The sequence below is a fragment of the Pelobates fuscus genome, chromosome 6, assembly GCF_036172605.1.
Source record: "Pelobates fuscus isolate aPelFus1 chromosome 6, aPelFus1.pri, whole genome shotgun sequence".
NCBI classification, from domain to species: Eukaryota; Metazoa; Chordata; class Amphibia; order Anura; family Pelobatidae; genus Pelobates; species Pelobates fuscus.
Genome location: NC_086322.1, coordinates 101865155 through 101883380, shown reverse-complemented (window position 1 = coordinate 101883380; position 18226 = coordinate 101865155). Strand labels below are relative to the sequence as shown.

General features: G+C 36.2%; 1 protein-coding gene across 19 annotated transcripts in view; it reads right to left on the bottom strand.

Annotated features, from left to right (window-relative positions):
* Positions 1–18226, bottom strand: part of SORBS2 (sorbin and SH3 domain containing 2) — a 293640-nt gene that overhangs the window by 60574 nt on the left and 214840 nt on the right. For 14 of the 19 annotated variants that reach the window (XM_063458106.1, XM_063458108.1, XM_063458107.1 and 11 more), the window contains 4 exons: positions 13996–14045; positions 12297–12475; positions 4037–5611; positions 2373–2458 (listed from right to left, as the gene is read on the bottom strand). In XM_063458106.1, coding sequence (XP_063314176.1) covers positions 2373–2458; positions 4037–5611; positions 12297–12475; positions 13996–14045 — 1890 coding nt within the window. The remainder of the gene's footprint in view (positions 1–2372; positions 2459–4036; positions 5612–12296; positions 12476–13995; positions 14046–18226) is intronic. The other 5 variants (XM_063458114.1, XM_063458116.1, XM_063458112.1 and 2 more) reach the window with 1 other exon arrangement.

The following is an 18226-nucleotide window of genomic DNA, read 5'->3' as shown; positions in this document are numbered from 1 at the left end:
GAACATGATGTACTACATGCTGACCAGATCACTGTAGAATATGTATCAATATTATGCTGCTGCTCCATATGGAGATAGGGATAGAACCTACTGTAACCTCAAAATATATAACTTGTACTGATATGGGCTAGATTGTTACTCTGCCCATCACTGCCAGCCAGCCTTACCTGAAACTGTATCAGTAAAAGACTTCAATGGAATGATGCCATAGGAAACAGAGTCGCAATACAATGGTTATTGCAATTAAAATTTGTGCGATCACGGTGTATGCGCTTATGTGTGTGTGTGTGTGTGTGTGTGTTACACGCCTCGTTTACTTCTCTTTCCCCCTTAGTTAGCTTTTTGGGCACATGATTCCATTGGGAAGCATTTTACACATTTAAAAACTTTTTTTCAAACATGTCCTGGGGAAAGTTATTTTAATAGAGCCGAAACGTCGACTTCTTTGACTATGTAAACCTTTTTGGAATATAATTAAAGGAATACTTCCTTATCAAATCCCTGGAGTGCTTGCTTATCCTGAAGAATTATCTACTAGTATTGAGGAGCGCTGGCTAAAGTAGAACATTCTTTTTTATTTGGACTGCAAGTCTTTTTGTTTGTATGTATATTATATTTATATATTAATATGCTTTAAATCCCTGCACTCAAGCTGTAATACTTATCAATTGCCAAGTGCCAATGCCAGGGCCCTAAGATATCCAGAAATGTAGTTTTAACCAGCTGCACTTGCGGTCTTCCATTAAAATTCAAAAAATGTCAACGCTTCTGGGTCAACGTTTCAGTTCTACTTGAGGACTTTCATCAGGATCAATGAGTCAATGAAATGATCCTGATGAAAATCCTCAAGTAGGACTGAAACGTTAATCCTCTATTAATGATTCTACAATAACGTTTTGAATTCTAATGAAATATCATGAGTGCAGCTGGTTTACTACACACACATATTATATATATATATATATATATATATATATATATATTCTGTTAAATCCTTTGCAGCTATTTTTATTGATTCCCATGAGTGAACATGTGACGTGACATGAACATATTGATAGCCTTTAGGTTAAGTATATTTAAGGAAAGCTATAGTGATTGCTTGCTAGTCCCTTGAGAAAGACTTTTATGTCAAAACATCCAGGGGAGGATTTTTTACACATTTCTCTGCTTTCCAATTGTCTATTAGAAAGCTGCATCTAGTTGACATTTTTAACTGTACTGTACTCAATGTTGTATTTATGTGATTTTAGAGAAATTGTATGAATAAAGTGTTGCTTTAACTCTTTGTTTTGGATCCTCTATATTTATTTATAAGTTTGAATAAACGCATTCCTATACGTACGGTAAATTCTTATTACAGTGTGTTTTCCTGAGACACAACCCTATTAATATATCTCATTTAAAATATGTAAATTGATGAAATAGTGTGAAGATAGTCTGGCTGTGAATTGGTTAAGTTACAGGTGAGGCTATACAACATGCACTTCAAACTGTAATCGATCAACAGAAATACTATATTGATTTCAAAGGGGAATGTTTTGCTTTAAGGAATTTTAATTTTTAAGTCCATAAGACTCTCTGTTTTGACAACACTCAATGCCTGATTTGCTTCATTAAGTTAGGTCAGCACTGCAATATCCAATGATGTTGAATAGTTTAGTGTGGACTGATGTCATTATACAACATTTCTATTAATAAGTACAGAAAGTAGTGTAGTAAAGTCTGTAACTGATAAACTATTTCCTATGATAATGTGTAGGAAGCAATATGTGTAACCTCTAGGACAATACAATGTTCTTGTAAAACATGCTTGCCGTGGATAAAGCAAAGCAGCTTGGATGAATCACACACACAAAAAAAAAAAACTTAGCAACTTCCCAACTCCTATCAGTGTTATATGCCTTAGAAAATTGCATGTGGGCTTGGCAGCAAAGACTTTGAAATGAAACCAAATTCAAGAAACCAGCATATTTTGCACCATTTGGTTTGAATTGTTGATGCCAAGATAGTCAAATAATATTCCGGCCTGGCAGAAAAAGGATGTGTGATAGGGTTGTGGCCACTAAATTTTATGGAAAGTAACGAGCATGTTTATCACGCAGAGCTAGTTGGATTCCAAAACGGTTTTAAAATAAAAACAGAAAATTAGGGCCGTTATACTTGGCTTGGTTAATTAATTAATATGGTACCTAAGTAAACAGACACCCAGGGTGGGACATACAGAGGGCTTGGTATTCTAAAATGGGTTTCATGGTAGATGAGAGTTAGGTTCTTGGTGTTATTATTAGGGGTTGGAAGTAGTTACTTTGATCAACATCTACATACCACCCTTAAAAAAATAAAAAATAAAAAGGCACCAGTGGTTTGACTACCTCTCTTTCCTGTGTCCCCCTTCTTGCAGTGCTCCGGCTCACATCAGTGAATGCAGATGAATAGTTTCGGGGTGAATCATGACCAGCTGGAAGAATAAAATATTTTTTTAACATTGTTTTCAATTAGATTTCTCAGTAGTGTCCAATTTGAAGTGTTATTATTACAAACAATACATTATTACAGATCAACACAAAGGGAAAACATTTGCCCCTCTGGCACTTTAAATGATAAGGGTTGCAATGATAGTTGTAAAATATAATTGTTTTTGAAATGTAGGCCTACAAATTTTTCAAAGGGGTAAGTATCAGACAGACCCTCTGTTGCTGAAAGGGTTAAATAGTTTGTCTTTCTTCTAGAGTAAAATGTATAACTATTACTCCTTGACAGTAAGTTCACTGCTAAACAAATCCATTAACTAACAGAATGAGGGATCCAAATAGCCTTTATTTAATGTACATATTAGCTATAGAAAAAAAAAAAGAATGTGGACACCTGTAAAAATACACAAATATCACAATCACAACATTATATGATCTAATGACGTGCATGAAATGGTAGAAGATGCATGCAATACTGTTGGGGATTTGATGAAACAAATGAGCATACAGGCAAATTACCTTTTTATATTACCTATTAAAATATTGAGAGATAGTTATGTCTTACTTAGAACATCACCAATATATTAGAATGCACAATACTTATAATATGTTTTCAAGAATATCCATTAAGATACTGTGCTTTTAAACCATAGTATTGACAGTTGGGTGCTAATCTGAAAGCCTAACAATATATGTGACACAAATATAGAGCCTAATCACTGGTTAATAGGTCACAAACTGTGATCATCATTTTGTACATGCAGAAAATGATGGGAGTTCTTGTCCAAGAACATTTGGAGGGCTGCAGTTCACACCCTTGAACATTGTAGTTTTTGTTTTGATCATATGACAGTGAAACTAACAGGTATTTGTGTAGCGATGCAAACTTTAATATATAGTTTGACTTTTATGTAACATAAAGAAATAAAAACTGGTCTTATATTCACCCAAAAAAAAGTTCTAGGATCATTTGTAGGAAAATTACTAATTTCTTAACTAATCATTACTAACTAAATCCAATGACTCCTAGATCATGTACATCCCTTCAGGTGAACATAGTACGAATAATATCCAAAATGATTTCACAAGGTCAAAGGAATCAGTAAAGTAGAGATGTGGAAAAGAAGCAGACAGTGAGCAGATACAATTCTTATTTATTGAGGTAAAAGACTTCAGTAGATGAAAGTATAAGTAATGGAAAGCTGGAATTTGGTCTGCACTTTTAGAAACGTGAATGACACTGACCAGTTTGATATTAAATTGATCAAATAACTATTTGGAATGACCCATAGTTAGAATATGGGTAGATAGGTGGTTAAGAGTTTGGTCAGTAAGTGACCAAAGCTGGATTTGATGGAGAAATAAATCTCAACCTAAGGAACTATTCGTACCACATCTCTACTTTACATATGGATTTCAGGAAGCCAGTAAGATCTTGAGTTACTTTTATGATGCATGGTTAACACAAGTTAGACATGTTGCTCAAAACAGATGGATAGGATGTGTTTTAAATGAGGTGGATCAGGGTGTATAACATGAATATTAAAGAAAGGAGGGAAGAGCACCTTGGAACGTGAACGCATTATCTTGAGAGTTGTTGTTAGTTGTGTCTACATGCTGGTAAGAGGCACTGACGGGCAGACTTTCACAATCATTCTGGTACGCTGGGTAATGGATAGCACCATCAGGAGGTAACTGATAAAAAGACTGATTTGCAGTGGCTACAGGAAACGCTTTTAAAGAGGAGTTTCTTTCAGGAACATCGGGAAGAAGCTCACTAATAAGTCTGTGAAGAATGCTATTATCAGGCAAGCTTCCCCGTCTTTTCTCAGCTTTTATTTGGTCACAGATATCCTGAAGAGCAGAGTCCAGTGCTTCAAATACAGATGCTTTACATCTGGTCTTCTCAGTTTGCCGTTTAGGAGTAGAGGTCTTTTTCCTACGAAAAGGCACTGGGCTGACAAGGAATGCAATTTTGGATAGACCAGGATCGGATTCTCGTTTTCCTGCAGACTCTATTTTCTCCTGCTTAGCCCTTTCATGCTTTAACATGGTGGTAAAACGAGTATATGAGGCTGGACACCTCCCTTTGCAAGAGCTGATTAGGTGTCTATGGTGATGGTGGTGGTGATGGTGGTGGTGATGGTGATGACCAGACCCATAGAAGCTTTCAGATGATGTGAAAGAATAGTGGTCAAAGTCACTTTCACTGCAAAAAGAAGAACCTTCAATCTGTATAAAATCACTCAGGTCAGACACGACAGCATCTGGGTCACTATCTGAGAGCTCGATTTGTGACTTTGGCATTTGATCACTTGTTACCTCAATATGTACTGGAACAAGTGTTTTAGACTTTACATTATGCTGAACCTGAGAAATATGTCTCTCTTGGCTTTCTTCATCCAGCAGAGACTCAATAGAAAACCGTCTCTTTGGGCATGAGTTAGTAGAGATATCTAAACTCACTGCAGACAACATTACGTCCCCAAGGTTCGGCATGGATTTAGATTTCTGAATAAGCTGTTCAAATTCTGATATCCTAGTAGGGACCATATCCCTTGGCACTTCTTCAGAACTCTCCCGCCATCCAGATAATATACCTTTTTGCTGTTCTTGTTCATACTGCAGTATTCGAGATTTCACAGAACAGATTACTTCGGAACTCATTAAATCTTTGCGGTTTATTCTATGCATCTTCTTGTACAATTTTAGGAAGCCTGGAGTATCATGGGCAGATCTGTGGCGGATCCTTGTTTTCTTTGCAGAAGAGGAGCTGTCAGGAACAAAAGAACTGCCCCAGGCTAAGGGACTATCTGGCTTGGATTTATCTTCACATAAGAGGGATCCCATGCTCTCGGATTTCATCTGGGTATTGGAAAAGCAACTGCGGTCTTCTGCTAGGAGATCATCACAACTCCTAGATTTTATTTTTGGCGATGCATTTTCTTCAGTGCTGCTCCATACCTCTGCATTTTGACGTGTCATCTGCCAGCCATTCTTAAAGCTGATTGACCGTTTGGTATCATCTGGAACCTCTAAATGGTGACTGTAGCCACCACAATAATCTAACTCACATGAGGCATTTTGATTATGAACAGAATAGGTGAAAAGGGGAGGATACATTCTGTTAACATCCCCACCTTCATAGTCCAAAGAGCAGCATGATAAGAGAGAGATATTTCCAGAAATTAACACATTTATAGAGAAAGATAAAGGCATTAGTAAAAGAATGAAATGTTATGAAAAAGTACAGAAAAAAAGACAGCAAAAAGGCAAAAAGAAGCATATAACAAAACATTTTATGTTCGTATAGAAATTTGTCTCATGAACTAAGAATATTATTGTTATTATGTGAATACTGTACAATAATCTAATATATATACAAATATAAAGGAACTGACAGTGAGAGTGGGTAATAATTAGATCTAGTAAAATCACTAGAAGCAGGGCTGCATCACATACAGGAGAGCGACTTATCTGAGTAAACTAGAAAAATATATATCTGGTATGTGAGCGCTCCAATGGAGATAAACAAATAATAATAAAATAAAATAATATAATGATGACCACTATAGCTAGAAACACCACAATGACCACCAAATGTAAAATCAGCAGAGAAACTGGCATATACACTGGGTAAATCTATCTAGATAAATGTACTGTAAACATGTACAAAGTGTATAAAAAACTTCATTTATTGTATACAAAACGAAACATGATTATGTTAAACAACACCTCAAATGTCCAGATCAAATCTCTGCAAAGTGGATAGTATGGGGCCCCTTATTCGTTATTATTTTCCACAGATAAGCTGATGTTAGGAACTGGAGATGTGCACATGAAAAATATAAACAATTAATAAATTCAAATATAAAAAATGTATTCCGCAGAAAAAATAATGATAAAGATAGTACCCAAATGAATGCGCCGTCTCAAGTGGAGGGAGCTTGAAAAACAACCAAAATGCCGGGTCAGGACTAAGGGGGTTGCGATTAGGATGTCCCCAAGTGTGGAACCATATCCACAAGATATTAAACACTCCGGGGGTTCACCAAGGCAACTTACCCTGTTCGTCCAACCTTCGGATAAGGTGATGGGAGCACACCGACTCCAAACAGTGAGAGGTGCAAACGATGCCGTTCCCGCCAGGCCAATAGCCGAAAATCAATGCCAGATCGTAAGTGAAGGACCGGATGGGAAAACCAAGTCGGTCGGCGGTGTGGTGAAGCAGCAGACAGCACGTCTACGCGTTTCGCCCTTGCTAGAGGACTTTCTCAAGACGAAATGTGCTGTCTAAGAGCAGAGTTTATATAACCCCTCTCTTACTTTTCAAAGTGGTCATGATTGTTAATTAGTCAATTAAAATAGAAAAAATGTGTATAATACTATATATTATTGGAGTAACACATTATACTGTATATTATTGGAGTAACACAGACTGCAATAAACAATAAAATGAAATCTTTACAATTACTGAAAAATATCACAGTCTTAATTCAAAAATACATAACTGAAGAATATTTAATAGGAGTAAAAGTTAAGATTGAAAATTGTAATTAAATAATTGAATATCCATTTTCACAATATTTCAAACACTCGATTATATTAATAAACATTAATTTTCTAACCTTTTTAAAAAATAATAAAATTTAATTATTATTTGTCCGGAACTTGGAAGATAATGGAAAAAACATTAAAGTGATACTAAGAAACTCATGTACAACTCATATAAACATCATGATGAGACATATGATCTAAAATGTATATCCAATACATATATGTGGTTCCCAATCAATTCTCCCCCACATATGGAATCTAGAGTTTTAAAACTCCTCCAATACCAAAGAAAAAGAATACATACTATAGATTAATTCTTAGATATTACATTCCACTTCTTCATTTAGCCCATGGGGGGTGAGCGTATTAAGCCTGAAAATCCATTTGGTTTCCGCTGTGATTAGGGCTAATTTTCTATTGTGCATCTTCTCCGCAATATGCTCAATACCCATCACTACTAAATGAGCAGGATTACTACCATGGGCCATTTGGAAATGTCTGGCCACCGAAGATTTTCTATCGTGGTTGCTGATGGCTCGCCTGTGCTCCCTAAACCTAGCTTTTAACGGTCTTGAGGTTCTATTGGTTCCCTCACTGCACCACTTTCCAAATGGGTAGACACTCACCTCCAAAAAATTATGATCCATCTACCCTCATATATTAAAGACACAGGACATGTGTTGTCTTTGATGCAAGATTTCGTATGGCAGGACAATTTCTGCTGGTTAACTATTGACGTGGCAGCTCTATACTCCAACATTGACCATCATTTAGGTTTGAAAGCGGTTAAACATTTTCTTTTGGAAGATCCCCTTCTTCCGTTATTCCAAGTTGAAGCTATTGTAGAGATCATATCATTCATCCTAAGCCACAACTATTTTTGTTTTAATGGGCAATTTTATTTACAGAAGAAAGGGACGGCAATGGGGGCGAGCTTTGCCCCAGCATATGCCGACATCTTTATGGGCCTATGGGAACACTTCAACATTTTCAATAACCAAATTTGGAAGGGGCACCTGAAATTCTATAAGAGCTTCATCGATGACATCCTGATCATTTGGGAGGGTGATTTAAATGAAGCTGAGGTATTTGTTCAAAGTCTCAATAACAACGAGTGGGGGCTTTCCTTTACGAGTAACAAAAATAGATCAAATATTGAATTTCTAGACTTAGTTTTGAGTGGTAAATCAGGTCATGTTCTCACCAAAACCTATAAAAAACAGGTGGATGTTAACGGATTTTTACATTCCACTAGTGGCCATCATCCCATGTGGATTAATAATATTCCGTTCAGTCAGTTTACTAAACTACGCCGCAACTGTTCCCTTTTGGAGAATTTTGAAGACGAGTCTTTGGATCTATGTCAGCGGTTCCTAGATAAAAATTATGATCCCAACATAATTTACCGGGCATACCAGAAGGCTAGAAGGCTCAATAGAGGTTCCCTAATTGATCCGCAAAAGATTGGAAGTGGCGGTAGAAGTTCCACTACTGTTCCTGGGTCCACGGTTGATACATCGGTTCCACTGTCTCTCCCCTCAGTCAAACATATGGAGATTCTATCACTACTGGAGAACCATCCGATCAAAAGAAGATCTACACCAAGGAACGATTTTTACATTAGCACTAGAGAGGTGGGTCAGAATAAAGGTCCCATTTTTTCCACAACTTTCAATAGGGCATACAACCAGATCATTCTGATATTGCAAAATCACTGGTCAATTCTGCGTTTAGATCCATGGCTTCGATTTAGTATCCCTGAAGTACCCAGAGTGACATTCCGTAAAAATAGGAACTTGAAGAATTTATTAGCTCCCTCCAAATTTCCGACTATAAAAACCAACAAAACATCTGTATCATGTGAAGTAGGAAACTTTAAATGTGGTGCCACCCGATGTCTTACGTGTCAATACATATGCCATGGGAGGAAGAATTTTTGTTCATCCTCTAAAGATGAGAATTTCTATGTATCTACCAGAATCTCCTGCAACACTCCATTTGTTGTATATCTACTGATGTGTACTTGTGGCTTACTATATGTAGGTCAGACCTCGAGACCGTTAAAAGCTAGGTTTAGGGAGCACAGGCGAGCCATCAGCAACCACGATAGAAAATCTTCGGTGGCCAGACATTTCCAAATGGCCCATGGGAGTAATCCTGCTCATTTAGTAGTGATGGGTATTGAGCATATTGCGGAGAAGATGCACAATAGAAAATTAGCCCTAATCACAGCGGAAACCAAATGGATTTTCAGGCTTAATACGCTCACCCCCCATGGGCTAAATGAAGAAGTGGAATGTAATATCTAAGAATTAATCTATAGTATGTATTCTTTTTCTTTGGTATTGGAGGAGTTTTAAAACTCTAGATTCCATATGTGGGGGAAAATTGATTGGGAACCACATATATGTATTGGATATACATTTTAGATCATATGTCTCATGATGTTTATATGAGTTGTACATGAGTTTCTTAGTATCACTTTAATGTTATTTCCATTATCTTTCCAAGTTCCGGACAAATAATAATTTAATTTTATTATTTTTAAAAAAGGTTAGAAAATTAATGTTTATTAATATAATCGAGTGTTTGAAATATTGTGAAAATGGATATTCAATTATTTAATTACAATTTTTATCTTTTACTCCTATTATATATTCTTCAGTTATGTATTTTTGAATTAAGACTGTGATATTTTTCAGTAATTGTAAAGATTTCATTTTATTGTTTATTGCAGTCTGTGTTACTCCAATAATATACAGTATAATGTGTTACTCCAATAATATATAGTATTATACACATTTTTTCTATTTTAATTGACTAATTAACAAGCATGACCACTTTGAAAAGTAAGAGAGGGGGTATATAAACTCTGCTCTTAGACAGCACATTTCGTCTTGAGAAAGTCCTCTAGCAAGGGCGAAACGCGTAGACGTGCTGTCTGCTGCTTCACCACACCGCCGACCGACTTGGTTTTCCCATCCGGTCCTTCACTTACGATCTGGCATTGATTTTCGGCTATTGGCCTGGCGTGAAACCGGCATCGTTTGCACCTCTCACTGTTTGGAGTCGGTGTGCTCCCATCACCTTATCCGAAGGTTGGACGAACAGGGTAAGTTGCCTTGGTGAACCCCCGGAGTGTTTAATATCTTGTGGATATGGTTCCACACTTGGGGACATCCTAATCGCAACCCCCTTAGTCCTGACCCGGCATTTTGGTTGGTTTTCGAGCTCCCTCCACTTGAGACGGTGCATTCATTTGGGTACTATCTTTATCATTATTTTTTCTGCGGAATACATTTTTTTATATTTGAATTTATTAATTGTTTATATTTTTCATGTGCACATCTCCTGTTCCTAACATCAGCTTATCTGTGGAAAATAATAACGAATAAGGGGCCCCATACTATCCACTTTGCAGAGATTTGATCTGGACATTTGAGGTGTTGTTTAATATAATCATGTTTCGTTTTGTATACAATAAATGAAGTTTTTTATACACTTTGTACATGTTTACAGTACATTTATCTAGATAGATTTACCCAGTGTATATGCCAGTTTCTCTGCTGATTTTACATTTGGTGGTCATTGTGGTGTTTCTAGCTATAGTGGTCATCATTATATTATTTTATTTTATTATTATTTGTTTATCTCCATTGGAGCGCTCACATACCAGATATATATTAATCTAATATATATATATTTGATCTTCATTTCGTTAATCCGGTATTAAATGAGAAAAAAAAAAACATTTAAAAAATATGATTGCCCTAAATCCACATGCATAAATGTCATATTCTGCATTATTTAACGTATATCACAATTCATCAAATATTTAAATATCTGGCAGTGGCACTACATCTCTCCACTTGTATGAGCATCCACTGTGTCTACACTTTAAGATTTTTTTAGCCTCATGCTTTCTATTTTGAAAGCAAATTGAAGACTTATGTATGTAAAAAGATACTGGGTGGGTTTGATATAAATCCAATGTAAATATCGCCATATACTGCAAAAATTAAATGAATAGTCTGGATGCTGATATGAGCATTTGTAAGACTAGCTCATATGGAACATGGCAGCAACAGTTTAACAAGGGAAGCAGAAAGTTGGGACCCCATTACCCACCTACATCAAACATTCAAGACAGCTAGAAATTAGTCAGCTTATAAAAATCGTGTATATAATTTGTCACTATGATAAAAATACCAGTTAATTTTTTAATTGGCCATTCTTCGATCACTTTAAGAAAACTGATGCTACCAATACTAATCATACCACTCACTATAACACAGCTATAATACTTTCAGCCACCCTACACCTTCACAAACACATACCCACACCAGACATCCACTCAATGTTTGAATATTAAATATTCACATTACATTTAAAAATAACCTATGGGAAGAATTTCCCGGTGCACATCCTAATGAAATGGTTGCGCAAATATGAAAAAAGGGTCCAAGAAATTGTCTAATTTGATGAAGTCACGGATCAAATATATTGTGGAGTGCTTAATAATTCTATGTTATTGGTGATGCAGATCAGAGAAAGCTTCCCATTATCACTTTAAAAAAAAAAAATGTAGGTGAAGTTTTTACGGTAGTGGCCTGCAGACCACCAAGGACATTGGCATGATCCACAGATTGGGACAAAGTAAATTTACACAGATAAAGGAGAAAAAGAGCATGTACAAAATTGGTTACAGTTGAAAATAACTTGTAACGGTTCTTGGTAAGGAGGCCTTTGTTGTCCACCAACAGCTGACTCTAAAGAAATGCTAAACACATCCATTTATGAGAAAATGGTTCCATTTCACTATTGGAGTCTTAATAATTACTATTTACCAAAAGTAATTACCTTATACTAGGGACAAGAGAACAAGTGTGCTACTGCAGATGAATTGGTGTTCTCACAGAGCACCATGGGGCATTCCTAAGTATGCCAGGTTTATTTACTAGTCACGGATATTTATTAGCAGTGCATATTATTGACATTTATCATAATATTTTTTTGTAATTACATTACCAATTATGCAGCAAAACTATAGCAGATATATGCTGATTTTAGATAAACAGACTGAATTTTCATATCAGTGGAAGTGAATAAAGAAGAGCCCCTGGGTTTATATACAACTACACAGCTAGGTGGCACTGGTGTATTAGAATAAAATAATTTGGCCTTAGTCCCCTGTTCACTTGAGCATTATTGCATTATGATACCGAAAACCAACTTCTTGCTTCTGTAAATGTGTCCTGGGTTTCTTACCTTTTGTACGGGAGGGAGAAGGTGGTGAAGAATTAACAAAAGGTTTTCTCAAAGTTGTGTTTGTGCTTTGAGCTTCTGTCCTACTTAGGCTGGCTCGGTTCGCATTCTGGTCACTGTGTGCCCTCTGGTGACTTACACTGGGCTCTGACTTCCTTCGTTTCCTGTAGTCACTTGCCAAACTCAAAAAAAAAAAAAATAATAATTTAACTTATTGGGAAGTCATATCTTATGTCCGGACCTCATCCAATTTGAAAGAAAGTAAAGAACAAGAGCAGTTTTGTAATGGTTTAAGCAAGGTGTTAACTCGTGAGCATATGTCCAGTAGAGTTATTGTAATACTGAAAATGCATATATATAAAAAGAATCCATTTTTAAAAAGTGTGCTATGATGTCACCCCGATTAAACATACAGCACAGTAGTTTGACATAAAACTACTAGTATACGCTGATGACAGACAAATATATAACATGATTATGGTTAGGCATAATTCCTCTTCTACCATTTACCATGTGTCCTCTGGTAACAAAACCCTCACATTACTCAGCTAACATGTAAGCATCCTAGTCATTCTCTGCCAGGGAACAAGCAGCGCACAATTACAATTGTTCCCTAGTGTGGACCACTGAGGATAAGTATATTTTAGTGGCAACACATTTCAATGACACCAAATGATTGTGATTGAAACAATGAAGTCATTAATATAAAACTGAGCCATGTATAGCTCTATTGCCTCTGAACTATTTCTCGCCCTCATAAGTAAATGTAAGGCCATACAATGAAACAGTCCATGTACTGTGTAGGTTTTAGGAAGAAAGCCATACAAATAGTTTCTATGGGTAGTAACAATGTATGTACATTATGGCTATTTTTTTTATTTTACAATTAAAACGAGCAACAAAACATTACAGTTATACTCTTCAAACAGTGTACACTAAAATACAGCACATAAATAAAGGGATGAGTGAAATGTGGGTCCCAGAGAGAGATTGTCTGTTCAAAAGAAACGTTATTGAGATTTGATAATAGGCAACACAAAAGCCACATTCCAGTAGGTCTGTAGGGCATAGAGACCAGTCATACCCACATCAAAATTCAGTGAATGTTACTTTACCAACACATGAGCACAAATTAATGTCAAATTCAATTAACTGTAAGCATTTTACACTGGACAATATAAACAAAACTATTCTTAAACTGCAACATATTTCAGTGATTTTAAGGATCTCTTCGGGGTATTCACTAAAGTGAGAATTGTCAGGAATTTCAAGTGCATTCCAAATTTAAAGGCAATGTTGCCAAACCGAATGCATTACATTTTAAATTCACTTTTAATTCACCTTGAAATCCCAACAATTCTCACTTTAGTAAATATCCTTGTAGGAAAATATTAATATAGTTTGAAATAAATATATACACAGAACCAATATAAATATTTTATTTATTTAGTGTTATTTATGAATTGTTAAACAATTGAAGATAATGGTATTTTGCAAAATGTAAAATTGTGTAATATGTACAAATGATTTTGTTAATGTAATTTCTACCCTGAAATTACTCCGAAAAGTATTTAGAAAATTGGGCAGACTAGATGGGCCGAACAGTTTTTATCTGCCGTCACATTCTATGTTTCATAGTAAAACAATTAATACAATCAGAATCTGGATGAAAATACTTAAAATAATAAATTTGACTTGTTACCTGGAAGGTGGGTCAATGCCCTTCTCAATAGACTGTTGGTATAAGGAAGTCTGTAAAAATAAAACAAAAATTGAAGAAAATATATAAATCTTGATCAAGAAAATAGAGAGCAATATAAACATAACTTTATTTGTTGTGCGCTAACACTTTGTGGTCGTTCAGAATGGGAGGAGGGATGCTTTGAAGCCATATGTGTTGTCATCCACATCAGTGGTGTTACGTGGGTTGCAAGTGCCCGGGTCAATGCAAGTGTTGCACCCCCTAACCTGTTGACTGTTAGTACTCCCAGAGTCCCTTGCACCTCCTTCCCTACCCACCTCGGCTCTGATGGTGTGACAACTAATAGTTGCATTGCGCAATTTTTAGAATCCACCTCACATCTAAAGTACGTAAATGGGAAATCACGCTCTTAATAGGCATTATGTAATTCACCGATAAGGATTAAGTGAGGATAGTATGGCTGTAATTATCCAGAAAAATACTGTGGAATTTTACGTGGCAACGTAAACATTGGGATATTGTGCTTTATTTTTTATTTATTATTACTAGCTCACTGCCTCTGTGAGCCGCCCTAACACGATGCCCCTATTCCACATTAATAATATTAATTAGTTTCAAGTGGCGTTAAGACTGTTTTGGTCATTTCAATGAACTTTAGGTTAAATGTAAAATATGCACTGGAAAACTAAACTACTGCATGCTCAGCAAGTGAGGCAATTATAGGTATATTTAGGAGAATGGACTGGCGGTAGTAGAGCTGTATCAAGCTAAAACCTTTACTCAAAAACGAAGTGCAGTGTGTCCCCGTTTTTTTTCTGTCCCTCTTCAACTTTGTACAGCCTAATTACATTAGAACTTAATTGTGGCCGATTAAATAGTCAGTCCTGTAGTGTGAAAAACTGTCAGAAAAGGAGGTTTGCAATGGATTTAAAATAATAGTTTTCTTCTATTTTGGGACTCCTTCATACTGTATAGTTGACAAATAACTAATGTAGTTGAGAATATTTACTCAGTAGTGTATGTAGATAACGTTCGCAAACTAAAAGTCCCTTTTGATTTTGATACCTACTTTTCTTTTTTGCTTTGATGGCTAACAGTGATGGCTTAAAAACTACAGTACTACAGTACCCACAATGCATTATAATATATATCAGAAATACAACCTACTAATTGAAAATGAGCATGTAAAGGTAAATCAGATAATGATGGCAACATTCATGTGTAGATTTCCCTTTAAACACAACTCAATATCAAAATGATCATACATTATGTAAGCAGAATTACCGTACATTATGTATTGCCACTGCACAGCTTTGCTTTAGGTTACCAGCAAATCCAAAGTTTCCAGCCACATCGTAATGTAGTCTTAATATTCAAACAATAAATATACAAATAATATCCATCTGAACATGGATCCTATTATTAGACTCTTTAGTGAACTGGATACTTTTACCCTTTACTGGATGGATATTGCACAGCCTTCCAGTAGGATGGAACACATATACAGAAATTTAACACTTCTCAATGCATTTCATTGTCAAGGAAAAACTGGTATTCTAGCTAAGAGAGAGTTTTATATATAACGGTGACACTTACCATGAAATGTTACTTGAATTTAATGAAAGCTGATGATTAGCTAGCTAGCTACACTTAACTAGCCAAGTTACATTTTACTTTCATTTAAAGAAAGAGAACATTGGAATAATTATCAGGCATGCTTCTGGCCTTATACTAGGCTTATGTTACCAATAACCCATTAGGGGTTAATTCACATTAATGTTGATTGTGATTATTAAACAAATACAATTAGGGTATTCCCTATTTTCCACATAAATTACTTTTTATTTTATTTTATTTTTATTTCGGATTCCTTTTCACCTTAATTCACTACTTAAAGAATAATCTTTGGTTCACGTTTCCCAAAATAACCTTGTGAATGTGCTAAGCAATCCGTACAATTCTCCTATAACCCTCTCAAAGTGAGTGATAAGCCTTAACATACTGCGTGACCTTGAACACATGCAAATAAACACTGTGCCAAGCACACAGCATTCACCCAGGGGTGTCTGCAAGAGGCGTAAACACCACACATGGTTAGCATTTTTTCTGATACTATCTTGAAAGTTTTCATGTAAGATTTGAAATCCACACACAGATGCATTTTAATAAGACTTAAATGGCAGTGACAAATTTTACATGCTTACGCCCGATTAGCTGTGGTCTGCTGAAGTTGAGTTTTGTTACTTTTTAAGAGCTAGAATATTTATGCCCCCTCCAGGCCTCTGCTAAATTCAAATGGTGGTAACATACTGTACTCTACCTTAATTAGAAAGTAATATATAGTGATTATGATTGCAAACAACTAAAATACTTTTATTGCGACCATTTGACTTGCTCATTAAATGTGGATGTGACCTTTGTAAGCAGATACATTACAATGTTCCCAAATAGTTTGCACCATAAAGAGTTGACAAGTCTTATACCAGCACTTTGGCTGCTGCCAAGCATGCAGTTAGAATTAGGCACATTGTGTAGCTAATGTTCCTGCTCAGCGTGTCATGTCTCTACTTGAAAAACACAATAAACACCACACGACTTCCTGCGAAATAGAATTCAACAGATAAAGCAGTCGTGCAGTGTTTGTGCCCCCTCAATAACCGTTTTTACTGACTATTATTTTTTTATCACAGAGTGAATATTGTTGTAGGTGGGAAGAAAACCAAAAATGGTTTTATATTTAATGAAAAAATGATTGGTCACAAAATAAATATATGTTTCTACATTCAGTCCCAGTGGTTTAGCTGCACAATTCTTCACCGACAAGGCAGGTCCAAGGTAGAGGTATAATTACATTTTGGATATCCAAGATCCTGGGATGTATCTGGTAACTAGCAAAAACTAAATACACACTTCATGGTTAAAGGCACACTCCCACCTCCATAACAACTTAAGAAAACACAAAAATGTATTCCTAACGCTATAGGGCCTTAGCAACAGCCACTAGACGCAGGTTAACCCTACAATGTATTGCCATTCCTGAAAAACTGCAATGTTTTCAACAGCCTGGTTAAAAGGGGGAGCACATGGCATTAAGACCACTTCACAGAGATGAAGTGTTCTAGATGCCTACAGTGTTTTTTAAACTTATTTTAAGTTTTTATATGGTTAAGCATGTCTGGGTGCTTTATTGTCTTCAGGGGTTAGACTTTTTGGCAGCAGTTTAACCCTGACATTGGCGCTCAAGCCACCAGGCTTCTATTCCTCTCTGTTGTGCAGTACATGGAAGGAACAGCCGGATATCTCATTGAGAAATAAATATCTATTTTACCATTAAAGTAAGTAATTCTAATGTTAATAAAATATGTAATCTGATCTTTATTTTTTCTCTCTCTCGCTTTACAATATGCAGACTTTTCCTTTATCCATGCTTCTTGATGATGTTTTAGCATTATAAAATGCAGGTTTGGGTAGGAAACTGAAATTGCTGGGATAATCAACCTTACAGGCACACAAGCTCACCAACTGTTACAAACCTGGTGGGACAGTACCGTTTTTGGGCTCCCCTCAAGCCGAAACCACCAGGGAAATGTCCCCAGAAAACAAAGCATGAGTGCATTATTAGAATTGTTTACACTATGCTAAATGCACTGGGGCCATGCGGAAAACTCAATGGGGTTGGACAGCATCAATGTCCACAGAGTGGCAGTCAGTCTCATATGCATTCACACCAGGCTAACATGCCCTCCCTTTGCCCTTCCTAGGAGGTTTTGCTGCAATTGATCAGTATACAAGAACTCATTTACAACTATGCAGGCTTTCGCTATTAACAGTTGGAAGCCTGTAGCAAATAAATAACAGGTATTTTAAGCCCCCCATTGCCCCTCTTCATCTGTAATACTCCCGCCAGGCTCATCTTCCTGATTATTTTTAATATTTTTTTTTTTTGTAAGTCTTTCTTCTATTGAGTGGCAGCAGCCAGTATTGAGTAGTGACAGGTTGGAAACCAGTTGTAAAGCAGTCACTATGTAGTGTTTAGCGGCTCCAATAGTAAAAAAAAAAAAGGAGAGGTCAATCACCACTTTTTCAAAATTTTAACAGCAGTGATGTGGAGTTACATGCAGCTGCTTCTAAAAAAATAAATAATCTAATCTCAAATCAGTAATAAAGCACTATTTGCAGAAGCGACGGGCATATTTAGTGAATAGAGGCTGTCTGGTAAAAGGTAGCAACA